The sequence below is a fragment of the Callorhinchus milii genome, unplaced genomic scaffold (genome assembly GCF_018977255.1).
Source record: "Callorhinchus milii isolate IMCB2004 unplaced genomic scaffold, IMCB_Cmil_1.0 Scaffold1, whole genome shotgun sequence".
NCBI lineage: Eukaryota > Metazoa > Chordata > Chondrichthyes > Chimaeriformes > Callorhinchidae > Callorhinchus > Callorhinchus milii.
In genome coordinates, this window is record NW_024704742.1 from 17,669,737 (window position 1) to 17,696,865 (window position 27,129).

Sequence of the window (27,129 nt, forward strand, 5' to 3'; positions counted from 1 at the left end):
CGTTGGGCAAGTTTCCTTACTTTGTTTTTACTTTGCCTTTGTTTACCTAGCAGTAAATAGGAAATAGGAACTCCATTGTTAGTCGATTGGCAGATCACTTTTCCGGGGATAATAATCTCTTAAAGAAGAATAATAATAATTTGGTCACACAATCCACGACTGTGGGACACTGCTGTGTATAATTGGCTGCCGCATTGTGCCCAAAATATATACAGTCAATTCATTTTACAGTATATTCTGTGAAGCGCTTTGAGATGTCTAGAAGACATAATAAGGTATTATATCAAATCAAGGATTATTATTATCGAGCCTTGTGCTGTTGCTAGTTCTTCCACTGGAGCTATCCGCTGAACTATAACCCAATTCTCTGCTCTTTCCCCATACTCCTTTTATGTTCTTCAAATGTTTATTCAGTGCACTTTTAAATGTTGTGAATGTGTGGCAAAGTATTCCATGTTACAATAATCCAGTAACATTTATAGGCTAGTTTTATTCTGTTCCATTCTCCACTTTCATACTGACAGTGTCTGTCAGTGTTAAGACTGTCACTGAGTGCTTTGTGTCACTGATGCACAATGTCTTTGTATGGAAAGATGCGTGCATACATATGCATATAAAATGTATATTTCTATACAGTGATAGCCTATTCAGAATCCTGATGAGCTGTGAATTGTGCTGATAACTTGATCAGTATGTTATCACTGTCTCAGTGTTGGCAGTGCAGGTCTGTCTCCCAACAAAGCAGCTGAAATTTCGAACCCATAGTAATTTGTTAAATATTTGAATACTTGCCATCTGAAGTGAAATCTGACTACTTCATCTATGGATTGTCTTGGGTTTTGTTACAAAACCTTTGTCAAAATAGCAGGATGAATCTCTTTAGTTTCTTACCGCATTCTATTCACATTATGTCACGCGGTGAAATATAACAGCATCTGTTGCTTTTTTTTAAACCCCCTCCCCACTCTTTTTTGGCAGGTGTCAGATGAAAGCTGGACAGGTTTATCAATTATAAATCAAGTCTGCAAGATATGTCTTTGTGTTTTCTTTTTTTGGTCTTTCTCCTCTGGGATGTAGAATTCGGTCCAGCCCAGACAGATGGGATGTGAATCTCCTTTTGTCTCAGGCCTGCTGAAACTCCTTAGGAAAATGAGTTCAGACGGTTTCAAACCAGCTCACAGTGGACACAAGACAGCAGCCTCCAAATTGTTGTAAGATGCTTTTGAATCAGCAACGCAGCAAGCTGTGGAAGCAGCGCAGGATCAGTGTGTGTGCGCGTGTGTGTGAAAAATGGAAACATCCAACTCAGTTCAGTTGTTGCTCGTTTTTCTGTTGTTCAGGTTTTGTTCATGCTGTAGCTAAACACTAAAGGCTTCTGCACTGTAGGTGATCTGCTCATTGCAGTTTTTCTTGTTCTGAAAGCCTTGATATCAACAAAGTGGAAAAATGTGGTCCAACATCCCTCCCCTACGACTTATAAACTCACACACACAGCACTCTTGGCGATCACCCTGGCTCTTGCCTCTGAATCAGGAGGTTGTGGGTTCAAGCCCCTTGTTAGGATTTTAAACCCATTAAAGTTTATGCTGATACAATAAACACCAGTGCTGCATTGTTGGAAGTTTCATCTTTCCGATGAGACAATAAACCAAAGTCATATCGGTCTGTTAAGGTGGATATTAAAGATTCCTGTGACACTATTCGAAAAGAGGTGGGAGTTTTTCCCAGTGTCCTGCCCAATAATCCTTCAGATAAAATTAATTATTCACTTCATACTGCTTATAGGGCATTGTTCTGCACATATGTGGTTGCCATGTTTGACTACCAATATACCAATATTACTTAATAATATCACTTGTGAAATGCTTCGAGATGTCCTCTTGACATGAAAGGCGTTATATTAAATGTAAGGATTATTATTATAATTTCTAATAGGGATTGGGGATGGAGGCATGTGGTATTATCACGGTTTTTTAAAAAAATACAATCAATGTTTTTTTTTACGTTGAACATACATCACAGAAACAGGCCATTCGGCCCAACTGGTGGTTTATGCTCCACATGAGCTTCCTCCTGCCCTTCCTCAGCTAAGCCTATGAGCATAACCTTCTATTCCTTTCTCCCTCATGTACCTATCCAGCTTCCCCTTAAATGCATCTATGCTGTTCGCCTCAACTACTGCTTGTGCTAACAAGTTCCACATTCCCACCACTCTCTGGGTAAAGAAGTTTCTTCTGACTTCCCTGTCACTGAGAATCACTGGTCTCGGTTGGTAGAACCCCATTAGTGACTATTTCTGCACACGGTCCCCTTAAATAAGACCAAATTGGCAGAAGCAAGTTATCTTATTGGCTGCCACATTTGCCTGCAAAGAAAATGCTGCAAAAGGCACATCGTCAAATGCAAGCATTATTTATTGTTATTATTATGATCTTTTCTCCAGTGTTCACCTAGTTAGACTGATGGGTTGAACCACCTCTCTCTCTCGCTCTCTATTAGCTGCAAGAGTCCCAGTATTACGTTTGGCCAGAGTATACAAAACTCCCTATGGCTTTGTATCCACAGGACTTACCTTCACCATCATTAATTGATAAGTTGAGGTTTCACTCAGAGGCATTCAGTTAGTGGGTAAGCGTTAAGAGTATAGAGAATTATTATGTAGGGTAATTCGAGACTGGAACAACAACATGCACTTATATAGCACCCTTCATATGGGGTAGCATCCCGGAGGCTTAGGTGCCACCATGAGGCCAGGACACTGAACTCATTTAAAAATCAGCTTGATGCTGTGATGTGAGGATGTTCATGAGTTCCCCATATTCATGAGAAATGGAATCAGATGGGCTGAAAGGCCATCTTGATCCAAATTAATGTTATGATCTCATGAATTTTAAGATGATTATAGCCAGCCTGTACCTTACCTGACCTGGAAATGCACAATGTCAATACTTAATGCAGAATGTGGAGGTTTTTCCACCCTGGGACTGGCATCACGTAGCAAGTGCACAAACCATTCAGTATTCGCCTCCTTTTAAAAAGGAGCAAAAATCAGACCAACTGAATGCTTTTTATTACATTACAACCTCATGTTAACTTAACAGATATTTGGACTCTCGGTTAGATGAAGATGCGTGTGCATTATTAAAATGATATAATAAGTGAGGAGAACGCTTGTTGCTACATTTTGTTTAATATTTCCACACCCACCAGTGGTTAAAGCTTTCAAAAGATCCAAAAAGGAAGGTTTTGGATGAAGAAGACACTGCGGCCTATTTGAACTCATGCATCCTGAATACCAACTCCCCTCCCTTATCTTGTTTTCCAATGAATCCAGGGTCCTGTTCTCAACCACCTTGCCCAGCAACCCATCCCAGTGTTCATTCCTCCCTGAAGCGAGTAAGCAACAGGGAGCTTTTTTGTGGACTGTATCTAGGAAGTACAGTATAGCTGTCAAATCCATTTTACAATATATATTCCGTGAAGCGCTTTGAGACACCTCAATGACGTGAATAGGCGCTATATCAAATACAATGATTTTTTTATAAGATGTGGTCCATGTGATATTTATCACACAATTAGCCAGAGAAGGAAGGATGACAGCATCCTCAGTGGTAGAGTCTGAGGGCTCAGGGCAGCTGGGGTTGTTCTGTAAGAGTGTTTTGTGGAGAAATGATCGGCTAGCGGAATACCAGCTCATGGCCTTCGACCGCTGGTTAGTGGGAAAACAGTTTTATGAGTGTTGTATTCGCTATGGCTAGAGGTAAGAGGAATAACGTGGCCATTGAACCTGAAAAATATACCACTGCATAACATCACAAATAACCTCTCGGTCATTTCAGCAGCTCCCTCCCAACAGTCTTACAGTACAGCACCAGCTGCCCCTGCTTTTAGTCTCAGACATGTAATGGGATAAACCCCAAGAGATGATGTATTAATAACAGCATAGTATGTGCACTAAGTGTGTGAGTTCCTGACATGAGCCACATCTGGGAGAGACAGTAATTACCAAAAAGGCATACGGCTTTTGTCTTCTCTGCAGCTGCACTCAGGTTCCTCTTGCTAGAATTTGATTGCTCAGAATGTTATAAAATATAAGCTCTGCCGCTGTTTTTAATACGATTTTACAGTGGTTAATTCTGAAAGTTGGCTCTGAGGTGTGAAACCTCCCAAACACAACATGGCTTTGCTGTATTTCATAGGCTTCTCATTGTTTGGTATCAGTAGCTGCTGTGCAACGAGAGGTATTGTGGGTGGAAATGGCCAGCAAAACACACGGTAATCATACCCTTTTCCACAATCTAACTCAAAGGTGTATGTTTATCCAGCACTTAACCCACCAGGGTTGCTTTTAGCACTTGACTTCATCTTGCCTCAAAATGGGCAATGTTTTTTTTAAAAAAAGAGGAATGCACTTAAAAATGCATTCTCTGAGCAGTCCAGCGTAAAGTCACATTTAAATAATTTAAATGAAAGGCATTATGTATGCGAACGCAGCAGCCAATTTGCGCACAGCAGTGTCCCACAAACAGCCATGAAGTGAATTTTATCTGGGCGATTATCGGGCAGGAAACTGAGAGAAACTCCTTTTTCTTTTCGAGTAATGCCATGGGGTCTTTAATATGCACTTAAACAGGCAGGTAGACCCTCACTTTAATGTTTCGTGCAAAGGATGACAACAATGCAGCTCACCTTCAGTGTCAGCCTAGACTGTGTGAATCAAAGTCATTTTTATTTTATTTCACCACAGTTAATAGTTACCAATGAATTACATATTGCCAGGACAGGCACTTAGTGTACTCTGGAGAGTACAAGCTGATCCTCAGATCCACAGAAGTCAGACCTGGAGTACTGCGTACAGTTTTGGTCGATGTGACATAAGGAAGCGGCCCAGAATCCTTGAGGCAGTGCAACGAGGATGATCCCCAGTGTTAGAGGAATGAACTCTGAGCAACAAATAAGACAAGCTGAGGGTCACAAGTCTTTAAAGAGATGTCTCTGAATGGATCTTATAGAGGTACACCATATTTTAAATGGGATTGAGAAAGTAAACTCAAAACAATACTTTCTGATGCACAGGATAGCAGAACAAGAGGACACAGGTTAAGGGTTGCAAAGGAAAATTTCAAGGCATATATCAGGACATTTTTTTTTACTCAGAGGGTTATTAATGACTGAAACAGCTTGCCAGTAAGGGTAGCTGGATTCATTTCAAAAACAGCTTGATGCTGTGATGGGAAGATGGTGTATATTCTGGAAGGTAGCGATCGTGTGACCGAGATTCAGTCAGTGCCAATTTATCAGCGTTTCTGTGCTATGGCCCACACTGACGAGAAACTTGACTGAGGCCGCCCAAACTGATTTAACACAAAAAAATTTAAAACCAGCTAAGAAAGGAACCTTTTACCTTCATTACACTTTGTGCTGTGGTGGGGTTATTATTATTATATCCTTCATTATAATTATTATCATTATAATAATTCAATTATTCATAATTAATTAATATTATCAATATTTATTAATAATAATTAATATTATTAATATTCATGATTGCATTCAGTCAAGCACCCTTCACACAGGGAGGATTTCTCAAAGTGCTTCACAGGATTAAACAGGTTTGCACAAAAGTATCAAGAGTTTTAAGTAGACACAACAATTCTACCCCACCAGCAACATCCCAGTTTACTGGAAAGAGAATTAGCATCTGCAACACTTTTGCCTAGAAATATCGTCACTGCCTTAACATTGCGAAGCACCTTGAGATGTTTTGATGTTAAAAATCTTATATTTAAGAATGATTATTTTTACTTAGTTTTTGTGTTTCGTGATCATTCTTCTCCAAAGATCATTCTCTAATATGAATGTAAGAATGTGCAGGAGCGAAGACCGACCACTGTACATAAAAACACACCAACTTCTCTACGGTCAAAAAATAGATATTTGCATAATAAACTGTTTCGAATAGGGTACGGATATCCTGTTGAAATAAAAACAGGTTTTGAACAGGATTTGTAAATTGTGAATCATACCAGCAACCACACACATCTGTGAGAATTCCGCATCAACATGATCAGCGCCTTGGGACATCCCCCTGACGTGAAAGGTGCTATACAAATGTAATTTTGTTGCTGTTGTTTCTAAATGGGTCAGAGTAAAGTTTAGTGTGGCGCAATTCCAGATTCTGAATATTGCATTTTCACTCCTGTATCTCTTGTACCTCTCAATTGATTTATTTTGGGCAAAAAATGACTGTCTAATTCCTTCTTGAATTTGCCAACGAAACTTGCCTCCACCACCTCCCTGGCTAGTTCATTGTAAAGATCCATCACTCTTTGTGGAAAGGAATTCACCTTACCTCTTCGAGCTTGAGTCAGTACCCCTTTGCTGCATAGCTCTCGTTATTCTTGAGCTCACTGTTTTCATTACACATGCCAAATATTTCTTGTCATCACTCACTGAATGAACCTTTCATCTTTTTCTTTCTATCAGACCCAACGGCAGCATTCTTTGATGAATTTATTGCCAATTAATAATAATAATAATAATCCTTGCATTTGATATAGCGCTTTTCACGTCAGGAGGACGTCCCAAAGCGCTTCACAGAACACACTGTAAAGTGAATTGACTGTATATTTGTGGGCGAACGCGGCAGCCAATTGCGCACAGCAATGTCCACAAACAGTCGTAGATTGAAAATGACCAATTTAATTATTGTTTTTTGGTTTTTTTTTGGAGGGATTATTATTAGGCGTGTGGAGTAAGGAAACTTGCCCAAGGTTTCGCCCTGCCTGGAATTGAACTCAGGTCTCTCACTTGCAAAGCGAGTGCTCTAACCACTGAGCTACAGGACTCCACCTCTTTACAATTCCTCTTTTTACGTGACAGAATCTGAACTTTGCTTTGCTACTCCACTCCTGGTTCTTTGAAGACAGATTTGTTCTTAATTCTGCCAGAAGCACTCTCCAACTTAATGTTTCAGACACCGAGAGCTTATTGATACCTCCTTTCTTTTAAATCTACTGTCTATCGATCAGCACCTTCATCAGTCTCAGCTGTGTGGCCTGATTTTTCCTTTCTTTGTCTCTTTGCTATATATTTGCCATCTTCTGGATCCAAGTTTGCAAATCAGTTCTAGTAAAAGTAATCTTTACATTTGTCATCATGCTAATGCCCTTCACGGAATATATTGCAGTCACTATATATTTTGAAGTTGAATGTGGCAGCCAATTTAGGCACAGCAACATCCCACAAACAGTCATGAGTAAATTACCAATTTTATTGGGGGCGGGGTTGTTGGCCAGGACACCGGTAGCAACTATTGTCAGGAATAGAAGACTAGTAAATCTTTCCTCCTTCATCCACAACCTTTCCAAATACCCTCCCTCCACCCACAAACTCCACTGTTGCCTGTCTCTCATAAACCAACACTAATTCTACCCCACCCACCCTTGTTGCCCCCTGTTGTCCCAATCAGTGCCTAGGCCCTCTGCTGCGATGCTGCGCGAAGGGCACTAACAATACAAGTTCTTGTTGTTGTTGAATAGTGCCATGGGATCTTTAGCATCCACCTGAAAAGGTTTATTGTCTTACCCGAAATATGCTACCTCTAGCAAAGAAACATTCCCCTAGCACTGTATTGAGTGTCAGCCTAGACTGTATGGGTTCAAATGCCCAATGTGGGGCTTGAATCCACAATCTTCTGACTAAAAGGCAAGAGTGCTACCAACTGAACCAAGCTGATACCTGTCCATTATTCACTAACACGATCTTCATCTTATTATCATTTAGTTTAATTGTGCTAAGAGATATGCGTAATTTGCGCACCAAAGTTTTTCTTAAAACTGCAATATCTGTTTCCCCACCAATTTTCTCATCACTTTCTCGGTATTGTATAATGTGAAGAGGTGAGGTGAAAAGAAGGAAACCTATGTAACTTTTTTATACATAAATCATGACCCTTTCTCGTATTTCTGGAAGATTTTGAGAGGCCAAGTAGTGAAAGACTTGGTAGATTGGTGACTAAGGGACTTACATAAAATCAGATCATCATTGAAAGAGTTGAGGGAATTAATTAGGACATGAGCAGATATATATTTACATAGGAGATTATTAGAAAAAGGAATGCTTTTCCACAAACAGTTAGTGAAGCTCAGGCTAGAAAATGACTTCAGTCTTGAGAGAAGACAACACAGAGGTGTATAACCTTTTAAATGGGCTTAAAAACTAAGCCCAGAACAATACTTTAAGATATACCATATGTCACAGATGATATATGTGATATATCTCTAGTATTTCTACCAGTTGCACAAATCACTACCTTAGGAGACCAGGTCATTCAGTGAATCTGCTCAATATCTTCTCAATCTTCCCGACCAGTAGCTGCAGACACAGTCACAGCTCTCGTCCTCTTACTCCTCGGTTATTTCCATTCCTCTTTATTCTCTCTATCGCACTGAGCAGGATTTTGCTTGTGTGACCAATTAAGTTAATTGCTCAATTATTGCTCAATAATTACTGTACAATGTCAGATCCTCTTTCTTTGTGCTGATGAATCAGGATTTCATCCAATCGCTTGTCCATTACTCTGCCTTTTAGCTATTTATACACAATAAATTAGACATGATTTAGTCTTGCTTCAATCAGTTCTGTCGTCATTTCTATCATTACCAACAGCTCTTCACCTATCTTTACCGCTATGTCCATGTTTTTTTTCCAATGGTAACTTCTACTCAACTCTTGCAACATCAGCTGTTCCCCCCGTTTCCCTCACTGTCTCACACAGGGGCTATCCAGACCCTAGAGTCAGTGCAGAGGAGAACAACAAGGATGAATCTCAGTGTTAGAGGAATGATCGATAATTAGGCAAGTTAGGGCTATTCAATCTTGACAGAAGAGTAGATATTGTAGATGTTCAAACATTTTCAAATGGGATTGAAAAGGTAAAAGCACAATCGATGTGTAAACACGAAGACCTAAGTTTAGAGTTACAAAGGGCAATTTCAAGACAGATTCCAGAAAGTTTTTCTTTACCCAGACAGTAATTAACAATTGGAACAGGTTGCCAAGAAGGATGGTTGAAGCCAGGATTCTGGAGTTGTTTAATAAACAGCTTGATTATGTTTGATTCTTCATCCAAACCAGTCTTGTGATCTTGTGATTCTCTTCAAAAAATAGCTTGCTTTACTACTCTTGTGTTTAGACTGGACTTCCAATCTGAAAGTTTCACTATCTAAAACACCCTTTCTCCAACACCTCCCATCCTCATCCTGTTTTACATGTACCCACTGTTATTTGCCCCTCACTGTTTCATTAGTGGAAATCATTATCTATTTACCCATCAAAAGCATTTCAAAGTTTGAAAAACCTGTAATGGAACACAGGCCATGTTTTGAGCTCTCCACACTTGATGCTGGTTTTCCTCAATGGGTAAATACTTATCCTGCAAGGACAAGAGTCTGATAACTGTGATAACTAGAACTGTTATTATTTCTGGAAACAATTTAAGTACAAACAAAATGGCAATTTCTTGAGGTAGAAACAGCCACAAAGAAACAAATGCATTTCTATAGTCTTTATTGCACCAAGACATCTCAAAGCGATTTACATGCAATTGCTGGTAAATATAATGACTTTTCATAGGCAATTGTGGCAGCCATTTTGTGGTGAAACTTCCTTCTCTTTTCAAATCCTGTCATGGGATCTATAATGTCCACTTGAATAGGCAGATGGGATCTTGGTTTAACATCCCATCCGAAAGATAGCATCAGCCAAGGCTACAAGTACAATCTCCAAAGTGGGGCTTTAACCCAGAACCACAGGCAAACCTGAGCTAAACCAACAGGCAGTGGAATTCAAATGTTGCCAAATAAACAATCTTAGATAACACAACATAACCCGAAATACAACAACATCAAGGCTTCACTAACCATGTTCCCAAATTAGAGGCATTGATTGAAGACTGACAGCAGATTTATTGATTGGTCTTTGTTTCTGCAAAGAGAAGCTTTCTACATTAATGTCTGTCACATCTCCTGGCTGTATCTTTTCAAGCTGCTGTGTTCAGACTCATTGGGTGGAATATTCCCGATTAACTATGAAAGGAGTGAGATTAATGTGACTGGGACTGATCATAGAGTTCAGGTTGATGCTGGGAATAATGCAGGGAGGCAGAGAGCAGTGTGTGAGGAGATTAGAGTGCCGAGGATTAGAAACAGAAGCTCAGGAATAGATGGGGAATGATATATAATGAGAGCCAGGGCACTGGCCAGGTGTCCTTTTGATAAAGAATCGATGGTCAGCACTTGCTGATAAGATAAGTTTATAGCACTAATACATCACCTAATGCATCTTAATCCCAAGATTTGTCTCTATGATGTTGTTTAGGATAAATGCAACAGTTCTGCTAGGCTTCAACTGAGCTATTAAGCTGAGCTGGAGCTTCGGGACCCCATTATACTCTACTATGGCTTTTTAATGATGGCTTTTTTCACAACGTGTTACTTTACAATCAACATGTCTTCTTGCCCTCCCGCACACATCAACTCCAGCTGTCAACTGATCAAAGTCCTACCTGACAAATATGCTGTTCTTTTTAAAAACAGAAAGGTGACTGCTGAAACTTTGTTTCCACGGCAACCTCCTCAACAGTTGTAGAACTTTCACCTCTGAGCCATAAGGTTGTGGGTTCAAGCCTCACATCAAATATAAATATAAAATAATAATAATAAATTGGTCACTTCAATCCACGACTGTTTGTGGGACACTGCTGTGCACAATTGGCTGCCGCGTTTCACCCACAATATATACAGTCAATTCACTACAGTATATTCTGTGAAGCGCTTTGAGACGTCTTGAAGACATGATAAGGCGCTATATCAAATGCAAGAATTATTATTATTATTATTATTATTAAACGCATTCCAGATCATTATGTTTCCAGCAACGGGAATAAAACAAACTGACTCTTGTTAACAAAAACAGAAGTCGCTGGGAACACTCAGCAGGTCAGACAGCATCCATGGAGAAAGAAAAGTGAGTCAACGTTTCGGTCCACGACCCTTTGTTCTTACGTTCTGACGAAGGGTCATGGACCCGAAACGTTGACTCACTTTCCTTTCTCCATAGATGCTGCCTGACCCGCTGTGTATTCCCAGCAACTTCTGTTTTTGCTTTCAGATTTCCAGCATCTGCAGTATTTTGTGTTTTGACTCTTGGTACCCTGCCGGTTGAAGGAAACATATCGCAGGAATGTCCCAGGGGATGGTAGTCTGTCTGTAATAGGGTTAGATAGTGTTTTTGGTGAAAAATTAGAAGCTGATATCTATGCGAGCAGCAGTTATCTTGATGCAGTGACAAAAAGCTGCTGATGGAAAGGATTGAACTTGAAGTGATATGTGCTTGTTGAAGGAAACTCAAAAGATTTTCCGATTTAGAAAATGACTCATTTACAAGCTACTGTGTTGCATCACTTCTAATTTTGAGCCAACAATGACCTGCATCAGTGACTGCTCCTCTTATTGCTGCTGAAGCATCCTCAGCCTCTGTGTTATGGAAATAAAGATTAAGAGTGTTGCATCTTACATTTTGGCTTGATTGGGCCAACATCCTATTTGCTGGACTCCCCAGGCTTTCGCTACACAAAACTGCAGACTATCCAGAACTTCTGCCCCCACTTTCTGGTACTCAATCCCAGAGTCCCTCCCTCAATCCCCAATTGTGTAGGGACTAGCTATTAATAGGGCTTAATGTAACAGCAAAGTCAGATTTGTACAAATGTCCTGAGACCAGCAAACTGATGGCATGCAAGGATTATTGTTATGATTGAATCCGACCTACAAATCAGGTGCAAACCTTTCATTTTCCAGCGCCTTGGGATCACTTCCTGACGTGAAAGGCGTTATATAAATTGCAATTATATTGTTGTTTATTTGTTTGTTGTTTGGGGGCAGATATTGAGCAGAAGCAAGAAGCTTCCCCTGCTGAGATCAAGAGTAAATCAGTGCATGAGTCACCTCCAGGCTGCTCTCACCTTCCCACAGAAGCTTGTTACAGAGCAGCAGGACAGAGACCTCGGAGCAGGTGACTTGAGCTCAACCCAGGACCTAAAAGTAGAAGAAAGAAAGATAGCAAAAATAAATAACCGAAAGGTTTGGCATCATCAAAGTAGTTTGTTTGCAACTACAAATCTTCTCATCCCAACCCCCCCACACACAAAGATACAACTTGAAAATATATTTATTTTGAGCCTTTCCTTGCATATGGCTTTTAGTTTGTAATTGGACTGCTTGTGGCAGGTTGTATATGAAGGAACAGCAGCTGCCTTCCAGCATGCTATTAACACCTCCAGTGTGGGATAGATAGGTGCTGGATTCTAAGAGCTGCTTCTATGATTATAGCCCTGAATTTGCTTTTAATCTAGTTTAAAATAAAGGGGTGCAAGCATTTTATCTGATTGTAAAATGTGCATGCACGTTTGACCCTGTGCTCTGTAATAATAATAACTCTTGGATTTGATGTAGCAGCTTATCACGTTGTCGAAGCATCTTAGGCCGCTTCACAGGATTTTCTGTGGAGTGACGATGTAAGTTGTGGAGGATAACTATAAAATCACCCCTCTCCCCGCCCACCACCATCATTGGCACTGATGTTCCTTTAAAAACATGACCTATTTTGACAGGTGTCACCATAAAGAATCAGCACTGCTCCTTGTATTCAGTGATTTGTGGTTTAATGTTTTGTGATCTGTGTCATTGAATGTGCGTGTCACTCCTAAAACTCCCCATGTGGTTATGTAGCACTGAATACCACTTGAAATTGGATTGGACTTCCCGTTAATAAAAACAGTGATTTCTGCAGCATAAATGTTCTCACTACTGAACTCTCATGCTGCTTTCTGATGCTGAACCTAAAAGTGACCCAGTATTAGGAGCTTTATTTTACCTATTCCCCATTCTCTCTGCATCACGAGTTAGTATTAACATTTAATAGGGACATGTCTCTTTTTGTGTCACCTGCCACTTATCAGCATGCTATCAGTATGCCAGCATTGAGTTTCTGCACCACACATCAACAAGTAAACCCATTAATTATTGATTTTGTGCTTCATTAGTTCCAGCCACACCAGTATGTTCCCTGGCGTAACATCAGCAGGGGAGTGGTAACCTTTTGGACTCTCCTGCCACCTGAAGGAAGCTCTGTAAACTGCGACAGACTGTGAACTCACAGGTCCCAGAGGTGATGATCAGCAACTATCTCAGTCACCCAGCCGATGGAAGGCTTGCCTGAAATCCTCCTAGTCTTAGCCTCAAGACCATCACCTTAAAATTTGAGACTGTGCAGAATTTTGGAAAATTCGTAAACTAGGACCTAATTTTGCACACTGTTTTCCTGAAAAACTAGCACTAATATTTTCCAAAATTCTGCACAATTTAAAATTTTAAGGCTTGAAGCTATGACAGTGAGGAGTGTTGGACTTACGATGCAGATCGTTGTGACTGCAGCCATTTCTGTCGCTTGATTATTAGTGTGGAGTTGCAGGGTGGGGGGAGGGGTTCATCTTCAGGGAGCTGTCGACATTTGCTCAGCCAACTGGTGTTTGGAGCACTTGCAATGAGATTCTTGCAATGTGTCCAAAGGAAATCTTCAGATAGAGAACGGCTCCTATAAAGGTGTCTTGGGGTATCGCTCCTGATGTCTTTCGAAATGTGGTAGCAATTGCACACGGCAGTGTCCCACAAACAGTCGTGAATTGAGCGACCAATCTTTTTGGTGGGGGGTTAGAATTATTACCCCTGGAAAGCGATATACCAATCGACTAACAACCAACTTATTGCTAAGTAAACAGAGGTGTGTGGAGTAAGGAAACTTGCCTAAGGTTTCGCTCCACTTGAGATTTGAACCTGGGTCCTCTCGCTTACGAGGTGAGTGTGCTAACCACGACACTACATGACTCCAACCCCTTTCCCAGGAGGTGTGTGGTATAGTGACTATCACATTTGTCACTCCAAGAGAAGGATTGGAGAGAAGCAGGGCTGGTCACGGGTAGGTTGATTAGCTAACTTTTATAAACAGGAAAAATGTGGCCTTTGTAAAGATTTAACAATACTCTAAAATTGTACTCAAATCATTTTAAGCCTCCTGCATGTGTCTTGAGATTTTCTTTTCACTTACTGTGGTGAGGTGTGTGAGGAATGTAAGCAAACTTGTGCCAGTACAAGAAACATCTGTCACTCTCACATCCTCTGGGAGAGTACAGCATAACGCTGTGGACCTTTGGTTCTAACTGTTCTCAGTTAAGGGCCTGTCAATGAATTCTATATTGCTTTACTTTGCAACACAAATCCAAATCCATTGCAATAGCCAGTTCTTTTTAACTGTCATAGTCTATTAGAGTTTGCCTCTAATTGGTCATCCGAGTGTCTGACACATGTGGAGACCTGTCACCAAATGTGAGAGTATCCAAACCAAACTGAGAGTTCTATGCGTCCCACCGAGACATGGACATTCCAGAGATGTTTATTGGAATGGAATGTGCACTCACTCCCTGAAGGGACGCATCCTGCTTCCTTAATTCTAGAAAGTATTAGGCTCAGGTTGGCACGAACCAAGGCTTGGAGACTCAGAGTGTGCATTAGGATACTGCTGGAATCTAAGCAGCTAAATCCTCATAATTTACCATTGAAAGCAAGCTTTCCCCTTATCCAGCTGGGACCACTCTATTGGTTAGCACTTTGGCTTGCAGAATTAATGGGAGCTGAGTGAGAAGAGTCCCTTGGTTTTCTCATTCCATTACCAAATGAATCACCTTGGAGCCAGTGCAGCTCCAAGGAGATCTCTCTTACCTCTTTTTCTCTCTCCCAAGAACTAAAACTGTAATCTCTATTACAGTGGTTCTCTACATGTTTTGTTTTTGTTTCCAGTATTCCAGTATTCACCTGTATGGGGGGCGGAGGGAGAGGAATTGAAGTCAAATAAGGAGGGAATGTGAAATGGAGGGATGGATTTGAAGTCAAACCACACCAACAATTGAATATCAATTGAATTGAATATACTGTATATATTGGAAGATAAGGTTCTTCTTTTTAAGAAGGCCTGTCAGACTTCGAACAATGGACTACTAGTTGAGAGGAGGTCGAAAGGGACAACTGGCACTATATAGCCAACAATAATAAATAAAATACCACAAGGAAAAAGATGTATCAAACCCATTCCTGAGTGCGTGAGGGAGATGAGCCTGTAATCTGAACACAAGGATGACGCCTTCTAATGAATTTAGAAACAACTTTAATGTTTTTCATTTTTTTTATTCTAGCAATTTGGAGATGCAACACTTTGTATCTTGGCACTAATGTTGACATTAAGCACTCAGTATCAGGCTAGAATAAGCTATTGCAGATTAAAGATCCGTTTGTTCTTCCTCAACAATATGGCTTAATTTCCTGACTGGGTACCATTTCTAAATGCCATGTGATCCACTTTCCACTCTAAATTCGATTGACAGGTTGATACTTAATAACTCGCCCGCTCCAGGGACTGAGTGAGATTGTCTAATTAATAGCAGTATTCGATAAGGTGGATATTGATGGGCTGTTTCCACTTGTTGGTGAGTCCAAAACAAGACAAATATAACAACAACAACTTGTATTTATATAGTGCTCTTCACTTGGGTTAACGTCCCGAAGCACTTCACAGTGGCGGAGTCTGACACCAAGCCAGGGGCAGAGGGAAGCGGGAGGTGACCGTAAGCATGATCTAAAAGAAAGTGAATTGAAATACAGTCAGCGTAAATGTTATACAGTACAATAACATTTACATTTATATAACGTCTTTCACGTCAGGAGAACTTCGAAAGTGCAAAGATAGTACAGATAGAATAACACATTGGGGCTTGAGTACACAGTGTAGACTTACAATCCAGTGCAGTCAGTACTGCATTGGTGGAGATTGACCTTAGGCTGAGAGATTAAACCGAGGGCCCATCTGTTTGTACAGATGAAGATCAAAGATCCCATGACACTGCTTAAAGAGAAGGGACTTTCTCCCAGTATCCTGGCCAACAGTCCTTCAAGTGAATTTGTCATGCACCTCATGGCTCTGTGAGGGGATTGACTGCCAAGTTTGCCTACAAAAAATCACAATATGTGACAGTAGTAACTGTGAAGTGCTTTGGGACATTTTGACATTATTTTAAATGATCATTGTCAGCCAGGCTCAGTGGTAGTATTCTTGCCCGAGTCAGATGTTTGGGGGTTCAAGACTCACGTCTGGATTTGGAATTATAAATAGCCTAAACTGACATTCCAATGCAGTGTTGACAGTGTGTTGCTTTTTTGGACATGCTATCCTTTGGATGAGACGTTAAACCTGTTCAGGTGGATGTTAAAGATCCCATGACACTGTTTGAAAAGAGAAAGGAGTTTCTCATGGTGCCCTGGCCAATAAATCTCCCAAATAAAATTAGCCACTCACTCCATGGCTGTTGTGGGACATTGTTGTGCATGAATTGTCTGCTGTGTTTCGCCCACAAAGCAAACACCTATGCACTTTACATATATCCTGTGAAGTGCTTTGAGGCGTCTCGGTGACGTGATAAGGTGTTACATCAAATGCAAAGATTATTATTATATTATTGTTATTGGCCTTAAAATGTTCCTTATTATTTCTAATGCATATAAAGTCTCTTTTTTTCCCCTTATTTTGAATTTAATTTTAGACCCAAAACTTTATTTAATTGATGCTCATTGTGATTAATGGAGTCATGCGCAGTTGGGGCTTTCTTTGTATGCTCAAATTTTTTTTACAGTCATCATTGTCTTATGTGGAAAAGTCATCCACTACATTCCACCAGATAAAAATAAAATAAGATGAAAGGAGTTTGCATCTGAAATATTGGGGGAGGAGTGCTGCATACTGAGGCTCGGTAGTGGAATCTAACATCAGTGCCTGAGACAGAGTTTAAAAAAGGGCTCTAATCAAAAGCCAGTCATTAATTGTTCAAACATTCTAGCCCATTTGTTGGTTTAGCAATGCATTCCAAAGTAAGGCTGAGTGATGAATTAATAATAATAATAACACTTGCATTTGATATAGTACCTTTCATGACAAGAGGATGTCTCAAAAGCTCTTTGCAGGATTCACTGTAAAGTGCATTGACTGTGGCTTGTAGGTAAACAGCTCATTTGCACATAGCAACATCCCACAAACAGCCATGAAGTGATTGATCAGCTTTATTTAGGGATTGTTGACCAGGATACCGGAACTTTTTTTAAAAAATGGTGCAACGTGATGTTTCACATCCACTTGAAAAGGCACACAGTTTAATGTCTCAGCTGAAGGTCAGGACCTCCAGCCACGCTTTGCAGTCCTAGCACTGCAATGAAGCATCAGCCTGTGTGAATTCAAATTCCAGATTGAGACTTGAATCCATAACTTTCGGACTTGGAGGCAAGAATGCTACCAACTGAGCCAGGTTGACACACGCAGACACATGTTGTATGGAATATATAAAGACTTGGAGATTTCAAGATTTTAAATGCTTGGCTGGTAAAGTTATCAGAGAATAAAGAAAAGGCAATATATTGAATAACTCAATATATTGTACCAATTTCACATATTTGGAATCGTGCCATGAAGAAGGCATCATAGGGCGATAAACAGAGCATTTTATATCAGCCATTGGTGATAATTATCAAGTTTATAAAAATGGTGGTAAAGTCAGTTAGTCACAGAAAGCTCTCCATCTCTTCCCTCTCCCATTCCCCCCATCCTTTTATTCGCCCACAAAATATACACAGCCACATCATTTCAGAGTAAATTCTATGAAGTGTTTTGAGACATCTCAATGATGTGATAGGCTCTATATTAATTGTAAGGTTTCATCTTATTATTATCCTGCACCTGCTGTAAAGTGGTTTGTCCCAAAGCCACCTGAAGCTTTCTGGAGCTGTCATTGGTACCTCCCATGGAGCGCAGCATTTTAATGCGACTTGAAGATATACCAGCTTTATATTTTAAACTTGCCTTTTATGGCAGTGACTTCAAGTTTGCATTTGCATGTATGTGCAGGGCATATGAATTACAGAGGCCATCGTCCCATTTCTCTCCCACCCCCCTCCCCCACCACAAACTTTACAATGTCCTTGAAGTATCTTGTTAACAACAACAAATTACATTTGTATAGCTCCTTCCACCACGGGAGGACGTCTTAAGGTGCTGGACAATCAGGGTTATTTGGACCTGAGCAGTGGTCTGTGATCAGGAGGGGTGGAGGGCAGGTGGGTCCTTTGGAAGGGTGGCCAAAGGACTTAAGCGTCCTGAAGACGTCTATTTTGAACGTTGTATGTTATAAGAGGAGATTGAATTCCAAATCTTCCATCAAAATAAAATGAACACATGATGCGGTCTGTCTGAATCAATAATCAGAGCAGGTTGCAAAGCGACCCAATCAGGTTCACTGTCCAGCAGAGCTGATTGCAATGTAACAACCTCACTGCACGAATCTTCGTTGTGGTCTGAGAAGGTGGTTTTCCAATCACTCGTAAATTTACTGACCTTGTGGCATGAGCATCGAAAGCGATTTTCCCATTTGATACTCGTGCCTCCAAGGTAGGTATGTTTCTTGCCAACAGAGAATCGGTCACAGGTATTATGTGCTTTGCTGGATAGGATTGTATTGGACTCTTAATTCCTACATTTATCTGATCCAACAGAATTATTTCATGGGTGGTGGGAGCAAGGGCACTATGTGGGGTGTGCTAGTGCCTGCAATCTTTGTTACCCATGTTGAATATGGGATAGCTAGATGTGTTCCCAACTTTAGCCTTAATTGAAACTCACTGTGCATCTAGGTGGCTTCTATTACAAGAACATAAGAAAACAGGAGGAGGTGAAGACCATTCAGCCCATCAAGCCTGTTCCACCAGTTTATTAAGATCTTGTCATATCTTTTAATCCCAATGCTCCACCTCTTTCAACATACTTAACACCCCCACTGCCCAGTACTGTATTTGTCTATGTCTCATTTAAACATCCCTATTGATTCTGCCTGTACCCATAGACGGCGGGTGGATAGTACTCAAAAAAGAGGGCTCAACCTCCCCCCCCCGGCACCAAAACCAATCTACAACTCATATGAAGGGGAAGTGAGCAATAGAAAATGGTTATTTCCCCCTCCCTCCTCCTGAGCATGCAGGCTTTGTGCCAGCTTAAAAAATGGCCATCCCCTGCCCTCCTCACCACCACAGACTCCGACGGACCTTTATCCTTCCTGTGATAAATTTACTGTATTTTGGTGGCAAACTGACATTGTTCTTTTGTGACGAGTAATTATGTTGGTGTGTTTGGTATTTAGCAGTGTGATTTATGTAAGTTGTTACATTTAAGCAGATGCTCAGAGAACTTTAGAGAATCAGTTGTTTTTCACCGACAGAGGTAGCTCAGCTTCCTCCAAACAGTTCATAGAAACCGTTACTGCAAACCAGTACCACGCTAGCTTCGGCAAATTCGATTTCTCTTTGGACGGGTGATCTTGGCACTAACCTTACCACCATTGACACTCTTTTTGACAGCCTGCTAGTTTTGTTCATAATGAGAAACTGTTTTCATCTGCTGAATAACCTCTATCCATCCTTAGTTACAAGTCCTAGGATTGGGCAACCCAAATGTGCTGTATCTTATATATATATATATAAGAATATGAGTGTTTCATTCACATTATAAAACACCTTATTTTCAGGGTATAGTGCTTTTGCTCTCTTAATCTCTTCTATTTTCTTTAACTGTCAACATCAAACTTTTACGGAAATTTGAAGTTGACATTGATTGCCACATGTTAGGAATAAAGCTGATATTTTCATTTTTATTAAGATGACATCAATTACTGCTTTGATTGGCATCTTGAATTGTTGTTTATGATGGATTACCATTGTCATTTGCATCAAGTAGAAAATATGTTTTTGTTATAAAGAAAATTGGTTTTACTTTTTAGACAAATATAATTAGGGTCTCATTTTGGAATATTCCCATACAGCCTTTTCCTTGACTTTCCCCCACTTCCTGTTTTTGATGCCAGTTGTAATATGCAACATTACATTTATCAATATACATACAATTGATCATTCACTCCATGGCTGTTTGTGGGACACTGCTGAGTGCAATGGGCTGCCGCATTTCACCGACAAAATATACGTCAATCTACTTTATACTATATCCTGTGAAGAGCTTTGAGACAACTCAACGATGTAATAAAGCACTATATCAAATGCAAGGATTATTATTATTATCATCATCAGCAATGGGCCAGTTTTCTCTCTATATCAGTGCTTTTCTCTTAACCTGATTACACCCAATTACAACCTAATTACACTCATCTTCATTCTCACCTACTGACTAATTAGAATTGGGTCCTACCTAGATCTGACATTTAGAGATTTTCAAAGGAGACTTTCCCTTTAAGAAAATTATTTTGCCTGTGTTTTGGAATCATCCTTTCCCAATTATTGAAGTTTAGTTGCTTTTATTGGGTATATTTCTTTTGCTGTTTGTTGGGCCAATGCGGAAGGAATCATATAAGAATGAAGTGTGCCATTAGGAAGGATAAGTCAAGCCAATATTCCCTGCTTGAATTCTTCACTTCCTACACCTTCCATCCCACCATTGATGGCCGAGCCTTAAGCCCTATAATAATAATTCTTGCATTTGATATAGCACTTTTCACGTCTTTTAGACGCTTCAAAGCGCTTCACAAAATATGCTGTAAAATGAGTTAACTGTATATTTGTGGGCAAAATGAGGCAGCCAATTGCACACAGCAGTGTCCCACAAATAGTCGTGGATCAAATGACCAAATTATTGCAATCCACCAATCGACTAACAACCGATTCCTACTTACCGCTAGCAAACAGATGTGTGGCGTAAGGAAACTTGCCCAACGTTTCGCCCTGCCGGGAATAGAACCCAGGTCTCTCGCTTGCGAGGCGAGTGCTCTAAGCACTGAGCTACAGGACAGCACTATTCACCCGCTCTCTGAAACTCGCTCCCGAAATCGCTTCACCTTGTTCCCTTTCTCCCTGCCCTCAAACTGCTCTTAAAATCTGTCTCCTTGACCATGCATTTGATCAACATCCCCAAATTCTTTTTCCTCTCCTCCCTGCTTGGTGTTTCCTATTGTTTCGTGAAGGATTTGCTGATGGTCCAACTAATTAAGTGGCGCGATATAAGTGCAAGTTATTGTTGATTTGCACTTCTCATCAGCAAGTAAAAGATCAACATCAGTGGTATCTAAGGAGAAGTACCCCAGCCCACCCCCGGTTACAATGCAGAGTGAAAGGGAAACTCATGTTGGAAAATTTGGAACTAAAAAAAAACACGCAGTAAGAATTCATAATCCCCAATGCAATCATCAGCATCAAATTCAGACTGAACCTTCATAATCCACATTGAATATCGAGTGAGAGTATTGCTTTCTCCCCTCATCAGGCTGAAGCTGAACAAACAGATTGTAATTGGTAGCTGTGCAGGAGGTGCCAAAACACATTAATTTAAGATTAATTAAATTTCCAACCACATATTAGGCTGTTTTCATATTTTGTCCAGACTGAAGCCCTCTGAGAGAATGCTGCAAATGAATTGATGGATTAATGTGGATTTCAGTATATAAAAATGGTCCCTTTGAGCTCAGTGGTAAATTGCACTTTTGACAATATGCTGCTTTACTTGCAATAAATTGTTGGGTAGCTGTTATAGAATTAGTATTCTGTTTGGAACATTGTGCTATTACAGAGCAGTAAGTCATTTGTCTGTAAAGGTTAATACAATAGGTGATGTTCTTCAGTGCACACTTTACACTGAGTAACCTGTGCACTGAAGAACGAGCATTTCTACCCTCTGAAGGTTGCCCCCTAACTTATAAACTATGGAGAAGAAGGACGTTTGATCAATATCAGCAATGTGGTCTCACAAACCTGTTTTTCTCAAGAAACCTGCATTAAGCAGACAGATACAGTAAGCTGACCAATAAAATAAGCAGACACGTACAGTAAGCAAATGCGTACAGTAAGCAGACGTGCACAGTAAGCAGACATATACAGTAAGCACACATGTACAGTAAGCAGACACATACAGATAGCAGACACATACAGATATTTACAGTAAGCAAAGAATGCAGTAAGAACACTGAAGAGGAAATTTAAAGAACACTGAGATTTCTGTAAAATAATTTGTGATAATTTAGATGAAACTGTAGAATGTTAGAAATTTAAAGCACAGAAGAGGGCCATTCAGCCCATTGTGTAATGCTGGGTTTTCAAGAGCAATTCTTTTAGTTCCATTTATCTGCCCTTTCCTCATATCTATGTATCATATTCCTTTTAAGGTATTTATCTAGTCTACTTGTGAAAGCTAATGTGGATTCTGGCTCACCCACCACTTCAGGTAGCGCATTTCATATCCTAAATACTCTGTCTGAAAAAATGTCTCTCAACCACCCCATTTGCTCATTTGTTAGCTATCTTAAATTGATGCCCTCTGGTCACTGACCAGATACTGGAGAAATAATTGCACTTGATGTAGCACCTTATCACCTCATTGAGACGTCTCAAAGCGCTTCACAGAATATACTCTAAAGTGAATTGACTGTATATTTTGAGGGCGAAACGAAGCAACGAATAGCACACTGCAGCGTCCAACAAGCAGTGTAGATGTAGTGACCAAATTATTTATTCATTTATTTATTTGTTTATTTTGGGAGGGATTTTTACCTCCAGAAAGCAATCCACCAATTGACTAACAACCGGGTTTGTTCTTACTGCTGGATAAATAGAGGCATGTGGAGTAAGGAAACTTGCCAAAGGTTTTGCCTATCCAGGATTCGAACCCAGGTCCTCTTGCTAGTGAGGCAAGTTCTCTAACCAATACCAGGACTCCTGAAATGGGGTGGAGGTGAATTACCCCCAGTGGATTTTATCACATAGATAGAGTCCATCAATTAATTTAAAAGAAAATTAGTTAGGTGAATGAAAAAGTGTATGAGCTGCAAGCAAGTAGAGAAACAACACATGCTTAAACATGATGGGCCGAATGACCTGTTTCTGTGCTGTAAACGTTCTATAGGCCCAAACTTCTACCTCATCATAACCTGTTAAGACCCTTTTGTTTTAAAATTTATTAGTAATAATAATAATCCTTGCAATTGATATAGCGTCTTATCACATCTTTGAGACAACTCAGAGTGCTTCACAGAATATACTGTCAAGTGAATTGACTGTATTACTTTGTGGACGAACGGGGCAGCCAATGGCGGACAGCAGTGTCCTACAAACAGTCGTGGTTTGAGTGACCAAATTATTATTTTATTTTTAAAATTTATTTTGGAGGGATTATTACTCCTGGAAAAGCAATCCGCAAATCAACTAACAACCGGGTTCCTATTTACTGCTCGGTAAACAGAGGCGTGTGGAGTAAGGAAACTTGCCTAAGGCTTTGTCCTGCCTGGGAATCGAACCCAGGTCCCTCACTCGCGAGGTGTGTGCAGACCCATCTCTACTCTCAAACTACCGCCGTATCTCCAATCTCCCTTTCTTCTCCAAGGTCCTGGAATGAGTTGTTGCTTCTCAGCTTCGCTCCTTCCTCTCCCGCCACTCCCTTCACGAACACCTTCAATCAGATTTCCATTCCTCCCACAGCACAGAAACAGCCCTAGTCAAAGTGACAAATGACATTCTGTCCATCTGTGTTCAGTGCCTCCTCGTCCTCCTTGACCTCTCTGCTGCCTTCAACACCGTTGACCACTTTATCCTTATCAACTGCCTCTCTTCTCACCTCAACCTTCACGGCTCTGTCCTTTACTGGTTCAGATCGTACCTCTCACACCACCTCCACTTCATCTCCACAAACGGTTTCTCCTCTAGCCCCGGCACCGTCTTGTGTGGTGTTCCTCAGGGCTCTGTCCTTGGTCCCCTCCTCTTCAATATCTATATGCTTCCTCTTGGTGACATCATCCGCAGACATGGGGTCAACTTCCACATGTACGTGGATGACACACAACTGTACCTCTCTGCCTCCACGCCGTTGTCTCACACCGCAGGCCCCCGAAACCTTCATACACGCATTCATAACTTCAAGGATTGACTATGCAAACTCCTTGCTTGTCGGCTTCCCAAACTCCTCCCTCCATAGGCTGCAGATCATCCAGAACTCTGCAGCCTGTGTCCTCTTGCGCACCAGGCTCCGTGACCCTATCACCCCCATCCTCGCCCGACACCACTGGCTTCCCATCACACAGAAGATTCAGTTCAAGACCCTGGTCCTTACCTTCAAAGTCCTCCATTGCCTTGCTCCCCCCTATCTCTGGGACCTCCTAACCCCCTACCATCCTGTTCACTCCCTCCGCTGTGCGGGCTACGGCCTGCTTCATGTCCCCCGCCTCGCTTGCTCCACTATTGGCAGGTGGGCCTTCTGCCACTCTGCTCTCACCCTCTGGAACTCCATCCCGCAGTCCCTCTGTCTCGCCCCCTGCCCTGCCTAACTTCAAGACCCATCTCAAGTCCCTCCTCTTCGACTGTGTTTTGATCTCCCTGCTTCCCCCCCTGCCCTCCACCTTCCCCGATCCCGACCCCCAGTTCAGGTCCAAAACTCTGTCTGTCCAATGCCTTGGAACGTCCTCCCGACGTGAAAGGCGCTATACAAATTTAATTTTGTTGTTGTTGTTGTTGATCGACTGGTTAATGTTCCAATCCTAGCCAATACAAACACACACTCACACACACATGCACACACAGTGCTGTTTCTGATATCCTGTAAGCTTTTTGTCATGGATCAGCATTGCTTCTTTGTTGAATTGTGAGTTCTTGACTTTTCAAGTTTCTCCTAATCGCATTTGAATGTTGCCATCTCCATTTCTGCCCCTTGCCCGAGGCTCTCCATACCACATTCTTTGTGCCAGCCACTTTGGAAAGCATTCTGATGAGAGTCTGCTCTTTGTTCCCATAACTGTATTGAGGTCTGTTCTAGCAAGGGCTTCTTTATTTGAGATGTGTCACAGCTTTTCATGATCAGTAATCTTTGGATAAGACTGCTGAGCTGCTGTCCTCTGTTTTCCCAACACTCCAGCTTTCTCTTTCATGCAGTAGGGTGTTCAACCTGATATAGTTTATACTCTGTGCCCTGCTTTGATGAGGATTTTCTTTCATCTCTTTGTGTTGCTAAGGGGCTTCAAACGTTTCAGCTATCTCCAGCAATACACTAATCCAGCCTGGGTTTAAAGACTCAACCACTTTGAAGCAGAGGGGTTGATGTGGTATTTCTTAATGGATTTCTTAATCTGGATATCTAAGACTCTGATCTGCAGGAGGGCTGCTCCAACCCAAATGTATTTTTGGTGAATTCCACCAAGTTAGTAAAGAAGCAAATGGGGAGGTTAGGAGAATTTTTTCATACACGCAGAAGTTGGACATGGAATCCCTGACAGCAACGGTGGTTGAGGCAAAATCCATATTGGCCTTCAAGAGAAAACTAGATAAATACCTTAAAAGGAGTCAGTTATAGGGATACAAGGAAAGGGCAGGTCAATGGGCTGAAAGGATTGCTCTTGAGGGAGCCAGCACAGACACGATAGGCTGACTGGCTTTCTTCTTTGCTGTAAATCCCCCCTGTTGGATTTCTTAATGAATAAGTCTGTTAAGAAAAATTAACTTGACAGTGGGTTTATTTGGCCTGAACCACCTTAAACAGCCAAGTCCATTGTCTTGGATGATGTGATAGAAAGATGCGATCTGCGATGTGATGATTTTGCATTTGATTTAGAGACTTTCATGTTGGGAGGACGTCTCAAAGTGCTTCACAGGATTCTACAGTAGAGCACTATGGGGTGATACCCTGCATCAGGGGCATTATATAAGTGCAGAATAAAAACAGAAGTCCCTGGGAACACTCAGCAGGTCAGGCAGCATCTATGGAGAGAGCTCTATGGAGACAGCCTCTCTCCATAGATGCTGCCTGACCTGCTGAGTGTTCCCAGCGACTTCTATTTTTTTTCAGATTTCCAGCATCTGCAGTATTTTACCTTTTGCTATATAAATGCAAGTTGTTGATGATGGTGGTGACTATGTAAGTGAAAAGTTGTGGTTGAACAAGTTGATAATTGGCTGAGGGTCTGTACACCTGAAACCCATTCCTCTGACTTTTGCTCAATAGTTGGGATGTTTTACAAGTTGAAGACATTGCCTTGTGTGCCACTGCCTTAACTCAATTTGAGAAGTGGCATTGCCTGTTTGAGGTCACGGTTTAATTACAATTTAATTCTCCTGGCTCACTGTTGAATTCCTTCTGTATTTATGTCCATCCATCCTTACACTGCTGCCTCTGAATAAAAAGGGTCTATTTTCCTCTTGATTTCTTGTAGATAATCCTGGTCAGCTCTTCGATGAACGATCGCGATCAAAGCCTCTTTATTAGCACAGACGAAGGTGCCATCTTTCAGAAGCAGCAGATCTCCTTCTCTGTGGAAACGCTGGTCTTTCACCCCAAAGAAGAGGATAAGGTGCTTGCATACTGCAGGGAGCAGCGAGTAAGTACTGACTTACAAGGACTCCTTTCTATTTTGGTGAGAGATATTTGAAGCCTTCTTCCAGGACCCTGCCAAATGGATAATCCAGAGATCCTGGCTGTCGACTGGAAAGCAGATGGATGATCCTCCACTGATTAGAGAAAGCCACTGATTTACCAACCATTTATACTGATAAAATCCTAATAAAGCTCACACCCACTGCAAGCTCCTCAGGTGATTTTCATAGTTAAAGGAAACACCAGGTAGCTTTAAGTCATACACACCGTGTTGCAGGATAAAATCCCTGCTATTAACTGATCTAATTTGAGACAATGTAGTTGACCTCAGCACCCCTCCACTGGAGATGAGTGCGTATGGATTGATATTTGGTATGAAAAGTCTGTCAGCACTTACTACCAAACTCCACACAACAGTTGGGTGAGGAGGATCCTGACACCTGTGGAACCAGTAGAAAAATACAAGGAGCCAAATATTTTCAGGTGTGCAGGAGAGGAGTGGAGAAAGTTGGTGGATAAAGAGAGAAAAATATAAAAATGGTAATATATCTCTGGTTGCAAATGCAAATATTTCTG

At 41.1% G+C, this 27,129-nt stretch overlaps 1 protein-coding gene across 1 annotated transcript in view; it reads left to right on the forward strand.

Moving 5' to 3' along the window:
- sorcs2 (sortilin-related VPS10 domain containing receptor 2) overlaps positions 1-27,129 on the forward strand; it is a 312,610-nt gene that overhangs the window by 206,625 nt on the left and 78,856 nt on the right. Inside the window, exon 5 of the mRNA XM_042339423.1 lies at positions 26,393-26,557. Within this exon, the coding sequence (XP_042195357.1) occupies positions 26,393-26,557 (165 nt within the window). The remainder of the gene's footprint in view (positions 1-26,392; positions 26,558-27,129) is intronic.